The following is a 9,238-nucleotide window of genomic DNA, read 5'->3' as shown; positions in this document are numbered from 1 at the left end:
ATCTTCCTCCATCCCCTGCACTCGCTGCCCTCCCACTGCCCTTGGCTCCGGGGGCCACTCTCTCCTCCTGCCAACAGAGCTGTGTCTCTTGCAGCTCATCTTGACGTCACACAACACCGATTTCTGCTCATTTCCACCATTAAAGTTCTGGGAAGTTTCTTTTGCCTCTTTTCCAGCCTTATGAGAGCAGAGAAACGCTGCCTGCCATGGGCACCCTGCACTGCTGCTACCCACAGCAAATCCAGTGAAAAAACCTCCAAACCAGCCAAATGAAGGCTGAACAGCTCCCTGCATGGAGTAAACACCCATGTGCTGTGTGACAGGATACACTGACACTGCAAGATTCCAATTCCTCACCCTGCAAACACCAATAACCTTGAAAATCCCCCTGAGAGTGGGAGGAACCAGGTGGGTTTAGGGGAGAAGCAGCAGTGCAGGTGGGACCTTGTGAACGTCCACATCCTGTTGGAAAGCTCCATGTTAAACACCAGGAACTCTCACTCTGACCATGCTGCCCATTACTGTAAATACAGCGTTCCTTTAATGCAATTAAATATTAAATACTTGGAGAAGGGGGGAAAAAAAGGTCCCACATCTTGTTTCTTTGAACAGTAATTTCAGTCTAACACGCAATGGCCATAATGTAGTTTGTTCTCAAATCATGCAAAATTAAAGTATTTTAGTCTATCTCAAAGTCTCCCACTCCTAAAAGTGCTGTTCCTGTTCAGGCTCACCAAATTCAGAGCACGGGAGAGCATCAGGGTCATCCTGGACTCAGTGAGATGCTTTAGTGACAGAGTTTTTAGGGCTGCTGCTCAGAAAGATCACAGTTAATGTCTACTCAGGGTTCAGGCTCTGTCTGCAGAGTGGGGTGGGTGCTGCCAGCTTGGGGAGTCCAGTGGGACACGGTGCAGACACCCACACACACCCAGCAAAGCTGGGCAGAGGTGAGATGGGTCATTCTGGGGCAGCAGAGCCATCCTGTGCCTGAGCCAAGGACTCTGGAGAGGGATTGAGGATTTTTGTCAAAGAACAGGGGCTGGGCACCTCCTGCCAGGGCCATTGACTCCAGTCCTGCTCTTCCCAAATGCCACACTCTGGAGGCTGAGCCTTCCCCAAACTGAAGGTCTTCTCATGGGATCACCTCCCTGCCCCTCAGGATTCTGTCCTGGCCCCGTCCTGGGCTCTGGCTCCCTGTGAGGAGGAAAAGGCTGCACCATCCCCATCACCATTCATGGCCCCCAAGGTCCCAAATGTGTCCCACTTGTCCTGCCCAGCCCTCAGGGACTGCTCCTGCTCCAGTTCCTGCCAAAGGGACAGACAAACTCTCCCTGCCCAAAACCCAGTGCAGCCAGGGCTTAATCCACATTACCCAGGGTTAAATTTGCCCAGCGCTGAGCAGGAGATTTGGTTCCTCTCCTGGACACCAAGACTTGGCTTTGAAGGCACCACAGCAGCTTCTGGGCTGCACCACACACCTGAGCCAGGACATGAGGAGCTGCCTGCAGACCCCAGAGTGAAAGGTGAGGGGCCTGTGCAGCCCTGGGCTGGGAGTGACCATCAGACCAGTCCCAGAGCACCCTGCATGGACCCAGAGCAGGAAAGCAGCAGGGCTGTAGGGGGGCTTGGAGGAACCCAGAGGCCACCAGCTCCTTGTGAAGAGCTGAGGCATCTCTGCCTTAAACCCTGCCCCTCTCCAGCCCATCACGGACTCAGAACAGTTCAACATCCGCGGCCTCTCTGCCCAGAGCAGGCAGCAATAATGGAAAACAAATCAGTGAACTTGGGAACGTTTCAAGCACTTCATCCTTCCAGGACACCAGACTGCTGATGAAACCCCAGCTTTGCAGGCACCATCTTAATGACAGGCCAAATTTCAAAGGCTTGCAAACTATTTCTTGTGCTGCTGCCCCACCCCCTCAATAAAAGGTTGCATCAGAAAGAGATATTTCCATAATTTATAGTAGGGGCATTTCACTGGGGAGACTCACTCATCTGTACTTACAGATACATTTAAGAAAATGCATCCTCCCACAATCCTGCGCCATTTACGACTATTGGCACAATCTGTAATCCTCAGTCTTCAATTAAGGGACACCTTAGGGTTCATTATCACACAATTGCTCCCTGTGAACCATGCCAAATGCTGTTTTGGCACAGAGCTTGGAAGATGAATTAGAAGGAAGTCTTCTCGGTAATGCCCGCTCCCAATTCCCATCAGCAGCCTTTATGCCCTCCTCTAGCCATTTTTTCCCCCCTCTCCCCTCTTTCCAAGTGGCTTTTACTATCCCATCTTTCAATGTCTCTCTTGATTCTCTGGAGGTATATTTAGAGATGCTACATCTCCTTTTCTTCCGGCTCTCAATGTGCCTCCCGCTCCCGGCTTTGCAGATGGGATCTTCTTTCCTCCCTTCCCCCGTCATAAACCCCCACGGCTGCCTGGGAGCTGCCTTAGGCTGGAGGAGCTCAAAACTCACATTTTGCAAGAAAGGGATCCCTGAAGTAGCTACACTTATTGCCAGACTTGGCCTGGGCACAACTGATGCCCTCAACACATCTGATAATGGCTGGAGACACATCCCTCCCATCCCTCTCCTCAGTGCTGCTCCAGCAACCTCCCGTGCAGGGACCGATCCTGATGGATTCAGCCACAAAGTTGGGGAAGAGCAACAAGTCCAGAGCCCTAAAACCAGGGGCTGCCAACACCTCAGCAGTAAAACCTTACAGGGCTGCAGAGGAAACCTGCTGGTGTTAACACAGACCCTGCTGGCCCAAATGGCAGCAAAACCAGAAACTTCCACGGGAATCCTCGGTGTCACAGCACCAGGAGGATGTGACAGTGACAGAGTTTCTCCAGAACAGCACCAGGGCGATGTGACAGTGAGAGTTTCTCCAGATTAAAGCTGATCCTGCCCACAACGACCGCCCCAAACTCCCCGGGACGCGGCACGAGGAGCCGGGAACAACGGAGTCCAGGAGACAGGAAATACTTGGCCCACAAGACACCTTGTGGAAATTTTATTATATAGAGTGTAAAATGCAACTGTCAGTCAAATAAAAAGAACACTTTTTTTTTTTTTAACACCATGCTCAACATTATCCAATCGCGGTTCTTTATAGTTAGACATTTCAAGCATAAGGAAAAATAAGGAAAGAACCCAAGAACAGTAAATTCAGTACATTTAAAAACGGAATGTCCCGCAGGGCAATTAAAAATGCAAGAAAAAATAGCTTCAATTCCGTTTTTCCTTTAAAAATACACTGTTATCTGTACAAGAAACACTACAGTAAACATCAGAAATCATATTATCCCTTTTATTAAATCAAAATTATTTATCGCGTACTGTGGTTAATACTAGATTCATTTATTTCTCTAGGTAATTTGACAAATATTAGATAAGAAAATATTTAAAAGAAACGAAAAAGCAGAAAACACCTTGGAATTAAAAAATAGTTACTACCTTTTATACGGTTTTATGTTCCACTGTGTTTGTTAAAGGTACTAATAGCAGATTCATTTTAATATTAAAAATAACAGTATTTATATTTCTGAGAGCATAGAAGAAGTTTTTTTTCTTTTCTTTCTTTTTTTTTGTTTTTCTTTTTTTAACAAGCTTGGAGGTCTTAGATACATAAATGCAACGAGCAATGGAGACATGAAAACATGTATTGCTAAAAAAATTAACACGTTTTTATATTACCCCTTTAGACTCTAGAAATTATACAAACCCTACAAAATGCCCCCCCAACTTGCAAACAGTAACTGTTTCAAATACAGAAATCATATCATTAATTACAATACATATCATAGTTCAGTTTTTTAAAAATGCAATAAAATCAAAGACAGCCAAGATACAAGAAATTAGAAGTAAAACATTTAATGAATTTACATATTTAAGAATATTTAAATACTGTTTAATTTTTTTTTTCTTTTTAAGATTTGTTACATACCACCTAAGACTTCCAAGCCACTCTTTCTGTTCCAACAGAAAAGATCGAAAATTAAAAGGAAAAAAAAAAACCACACAAAAAACCCACATGTTGAAATGTCACAGCTCTGGGGTGCGTTTTGGTGCCTGCAAATTCTCTGGCTTCTCTCCAAAAAGAATCCCGGAGGTTTTTTTTTTAATATAAATTTGGAAACAAAATTACCAGCATGTCCATACGTTTAGTACATTACTAATTGTTCCTGATTCTTAGAAAAGTTCAGTATAGATTATCCTACAGCTAGTGTTTCACAAACAGAAAAGTCTTCATCAAAATGTTGCAAATCTAGAAACCTCTGTTACAAAAAGGTTTTCTTCCACAACGATTCCAAGAAAAAAAAATTGCCACGAGGACCTTGTTCTACTGCTCCTAGAAAGAAAGAGAGAGGAGAGAAAAGGAAAAGTTACTGAGCAGCAGGAAATTATCCAAGCTGCTGAGCCCTCCTCCCCCAGCACAGGTCTGTCCCCGCTGCAGCTGAGCAGGAAACAGAGCTCAAAGGATGCTCTGAGCTGCCACCAGAGCCCTCTGCCCTAACGCTGTCCCAGAGCTCTGCTGCCCTCACCAAACAAGATCCCTCTCTCCAGCAGGGCAGGCTCGGGGAGGAATGAAGAGAAGCCCTTTCATCACCACCACGTCCAGGTCAGCCTTGGCCAGCGCCCGCGGCAAGCGCCGGCTCCACCTCGCTGGGGAGAGCAGGGGAGAGCAGCTGCTGGGGGCTGCCATCCACAGCAGCCTCTGCTCCCGGAGCCACAGCTGAATGTGGAGCCGTGGGGACGAGTGTCAGACCACAGCAAGGTGCCCCTGTGCTTTGCACAGACTTTTTGCCGCTTTGTTTGCTCCATGAAGCAGCAAGTGTGATCAGGGTAAATCTCACCCAACGCTCTCAGTGCACTGAGTGACAGTTGAGGGGTGATTTTACTCAAAGCAGGTTAATAAATTATTTTTCAACAGTTTTGGTTTCTTTTGGGACAGGGAGATGGTGAGCACACAGCTCCTGTCCTAGCACGAGAAAAGGCCGTGCCTGCACTCCCGGTTCAGTGCTGTGTTGCCTCACCAGCCTGGCTTCATCATTCCTTTTACTTTAATTCCCCAAAGTCAAACAACTGCCTGGGGACTATAAGGAAAGGCTCCCAGGAGAAACAAATAATCTCCCAGTCCCCTCCCAAAAAAACCCTCACCCACCCTGTACAGGAAAATAAGACTTTGATGTTGAGGCAACGGTTCTGTGATCACTTCCTCAGCCACAAAACATCTCTGCTTCACTGTGTGAGCCTGAAGGAGAGTCCCTACACCAAGGCAAAGCCAATATACCAGACTGCCCAAGAGAAGGAGCAGAGGGGTTTGGGGAAGGTGAATACAGACCTGGCTGTGGGCCTGAGCCTGCCCTAGTGTCTGCCCATAGTAGGCAGCCTGCTGTCGGTAATACTCTGCCCAAGCCATTGTGTAGTCCGGCTGGGAACTTGCCTGAGAAGCAGCACTGGCAGCATGACCTGGAGAGAAAGAAGAAAAAAGGAAGAGATCAGCAATTCCAGAAGTCCAAGCGCAGGCTTAGGATCTCCTTTTGCCAAGCTTAATGAAGAGCCAGCCCCCTTCCAGCTGCTGCAGACACCTGACAGAGCGACACCGGCTCCGCTGCGTGGGATGGCAGGATGGGCTCCAAGCTGACTGTGAGGGACAAGCCAAGAGCAGGCAGAAAGCACCCAGAGCATCCCTGCAGCTGCAGGGACAGCCTGACAGCCTGCACACCCCTCATCCTCAAAGGTGCAAAGCCTCCAGCAGCTCCATGTCAAAGCAACTCCAAAGGTCGGGATCATGCACTCTGTAACACGGTGCAGAGAGCCAGGCCTGGGACCTTCCATGAGCTCTCCTACCCTCTCACAACCCAGCTCCAGCTCCCTGGGTTTTGCCAGCAGCAGTTCCTGCGTGTTCTGTGTTTCCCCAGGCAGGCTGGCTGCAAGCAGGGGCATGAGGAGCTCAGTGGGAGCTGCGCTCCCAAGACGCGACAGCACAACCGAGAGCTTTCCCTGGGAGCACTACATGCACCATCACCAACAGGCCAGGGCCAGGGGGCATCTGCAAAGGACTGGAAGCTAAAAAAGGCAGGGATGGAGATGCAAGTCATTGGATTAGAGCTAACTCCTCGTGACAAGAGCTGATTCATCTCCAGGAAGCCTGTTTCACTCACTCTGTTTTTTGAAATACTCCTCCCATGCTTTGCTGTAATCGGGATGGCTGTTCTGCTGCTGGCTCTGTTGGCCTGTGCAAAGATGACAACAAGGGGCATGTCAGTATGGAACAGGTGACAATTTCCAGCCAGTGACATCTACCTCTCCACTAGACAGGCCCTGGGTCTACCCCAGCTGCCCAGACTTGACGCTTCAGCTTTCACTTTTCTACAGTGTTGGGCATCTTCAGTTCAGGGGAAGCTGAGGAAAAGCTCAAGTTCCTGACCTCAGCTCATCTGCTGAAGGGCATGAAGCCAAATGTCACCCTGCTGGGACCTGCTCAAGCCAGAGCACGTGGCTGGGAGCTGCCCAGTCTGCAATCAGCCACCCTGGGCTCCCAGTCTGCTTGCACTCAGTGCAGGAGAGCTGAGACACCTGACACAGCTGAGACTCGTCACCTCCACAGAGCTGCCAAGGGAACTGCCATGTTTTGAGTCACCTCACTTGTTTCTCAGGTGCTGCATCCTTCACCCCTGCTCTTCTCAGTGGAGCAGAGCTGAGGGACCCCTGTGAGCAATGCCCCTCCATACACCCTGCACACACACAAGCCTCCACAGCACGACCTGCACAACTTTGGGGCAGGCACTCAGCTCCCAACTCCTCAAGGTGCCATGAGCCCTGCACAGGACACAGCCAGCTCCACTGCCAGGGGGCACAGCCAGCTCCACTGGCCATGACCAGCTCCACTGGCCACAGCCCAGGCATCACTAAAGAGGCAGCCACAACATCCCAAACAGCCTCAGCTGGCTCATGGTGTCAGCTCCAGGCTCCTCCACTGCTCCAAGGGAAGCAGTGCCAGTGTCTCCTCACAGATCCCAAACCTTGGGCTCCACCCAGCACAGACTCCCCATCTTTGAAGCACTAAGACACCTTCAACCCAGCACATCCAAGTGCCACAGCAGGGAGAGCCTGGCCAGCTGGGAGAGAGCAAGGATTCCCTGGATCCCAGCAGGAGCACAGAGCCCTCAGTGAGACCCGGGACACCCAGCAGCAAACACAGCAGCTGGGAGCTGCAGAGAGGCACAGCAGGAGTGGGGAGCACGAGCGCTGGGGACAAGGAGAGGCAGGGACAGAGGACACGGGTGGAGCAGAGCTCTGCCCATCCCAGCCCAGCCCTGACGCCGGCCCGAGGGGGGCTTTGAAGTGGGGGGAAGGGGAAAATAAAACACTGCAAGTGTGAAGTGGGTGGAGGGAACAGGGCAGCAGTGTCCTGTCCAGGGGCATAAAAGCGGGTTAAAAGACTTGACCAACGCTACAAGTCAGGACCTTTTCTGGCAGAGGTCAAGGCTGCCTCAACTGTCCACCTGCTAATGCCAACAAAGGACCTCCTTCAATGCCTTTTCTTCTCGGAGAATTACAGTCCACAGCAGGCTGAAAGGACACGCAGCTAAATGCATTTCACAGCAAAATGTTTCCCCAGCCAGTTAATTTATTTAAGATGGGGGAAGTAATTAAAATCTAAATACATGTGTAGGGGGTGGGGGTCTGCCCCTCCTCCCACAAGGAGGGCACTGGAGGCTGTCCCCAGGACGGCGGCGCTGTGACAGGGCTGACAGAGCTGTGACACACAGGCTGCACTCGGGCCGTGGACCCTGCACAAGGCTGTTTTCACATTAAAAAGTGCAAAAGCAGGTATTTACCTATTTTTGCAACAATCCTCCTACGCCTTGGTGAGCTCCACCTGGGCACCACTGCAGCAGAGAAGAGTGGTGAGGGTTCTTAAAGCATTGTGTGTGTCCTCCCTCCTCACCCAGCCTGCCTTCCGTGTGCCTGGCTACAAACAGGAACAGGGAGCGTCCTAAGCATCCATGGAACTAGAGAGCCAACATCTTCCATCAGGTTCAACTGCAGAAATAAAACACCTGCCTCCAAAAGGCAGCAGTGTGGGACTAAACCCACGTGGGGAAGGACAATGGCAAGGCAGGAAGCTCCAGGGCTTTGGGAGCCACCTGAACCTGACAGTGCAAATCTGCCCTGGAGGATGAGCTGCATTATTGGTCATCAGGGGGCTCAAGGGGGCTGTGGTTCCTACAGCAGGCTCCAAAGCCAGGAGGGGTGAGCCTGAGACATGATTATCTGCTGCAGGAAGGGAGATTCTTCTCTCCCCAGAGACTGGTGGGCAGCATGAAGGGATGGTTCAGGGAGGTGAGGAAGAAATTAAGTTACCAAGGTGAGTTTCTAAAGGCATCTTACAAGGCAAAGAGCAATGCAACTTTGTAAGCATTTCACCCAAGGCTCTATGGAAGATAAAAGTTAAATATTTTTGTGGAGCTTTCCCTTTCCCCTGCTGCACTGACTGCTCTGCTTCCCAAAGCTCAGGGAAGTTCAGAGCCCTTGGGGATGCAAAGCAAAGGAGCAGAGTAACAATTTTTCCTGTAAAACAAGGTAGTGAGAAAATACTCTTCTTCAGTACCATACTACTCCACTACTGCACAGAAGAAAAGTCCACTGAAGCCCACCACTGCATTTTAATGTGCTGAAACCAGAACAACTGCTGACCTTCTCCAAGACCCTAGAGCTCAAAGGGAAAGTCATCATTTCAGGCTGTAACTGCTAAGAGAGAGGACTCATCCAGAGTTTAACACACACTTCCCATGCAGGGTTCCCATGTGCCACCACAGCACACATTTCAGAAGTGCAGCAAGTTAACAAAGCAGCACTGAGATTTCCAGATTTCACATATTCACAATGTCATAAACACTCAAAGGTGATCAGGGTTACAGGGAATCACAAGTGCAATTGCAGGCATTGTCCCTGCAGTGATTCCTCTACCCTGAGCACTGCAAAGGGCAGGAATTTATACCAAAATTCAAAATCTGCTTCATTGCTAAATCAGCCTTAGCAGTGAAAAGCATCTGCCATTAAACCCCCTTAAAATTAACTCTCTACACACCTTTTCGTGCTTAGGTTTAGTTTAATGAGACCAGACAATTAAAAATTTGTATTTCTTAAAATATTGTGACTGCAAAGGTCCTTTGGACATCACCACCATCACCTGAGCTTTGAGATTACCAGGCAGACATGAA

General features: G+C 49.5%; 1 protein-coding gene across 6 annotated transcripts in view; it reads right to left on the bottom strand.

The window, feature by feature from the left end:
• Positions 1 to 2,987: 2,987 nt before the first annotated feature.
• Positions 2,988 to 9,238, bottom strand: part of FUBP3 (far upstream element binding protein 3) — a 39,263-nt gene continuing 33,012 nt past the window's right edge. For 4 of the 6 annotated variants that reach the window (XM_036393899.2, XM_036393900.2, XM_036393901.2 and 1 more), the window contains 3 exons: positions 6,173 to 6,244; positions 5,350 to 5,477; positions 2,988 to 4,356 (listed from right to left, as the gene is read on the bottom strand). In XM_036393899.2, coding sequence (XP_036249792.1) covers positions 4,348 to 4,356; positions 5,350 to 5,477; positions 6,173 to 6,244 — 209 coding nt within the window. In that variant the 3' untranslated portion in view covers positions 2,988 to 4,347. The remainder of the gene's footprint in view (positions 4,357 to 5,349; positions 5,478 to 6,172; positions 6,245 to 9,238) is intronic. The other 2 variants (XM_036393906.2, XM_036393903.2) reach the window with 1 other exon arrangement.

The sequence above is a fragment of the Molothrus ater genome, chromosome 20 (assembly GCF_012460135.2).
Source record: "Molothrus ater isolate BHLD 08-10-18 breed brown headed cowbird chromosome 20, BPBGC_Mater_1.1, whole genome shotgun sequence".
NCBI lineage: Eukaryota > Metazoa > Chordata > Aves > Passeriformes > Icteridae > Molothrus > Molothrus ater.
This window is presented reverse-complemented; position numbering and strand designations above follow the sequence as displayed.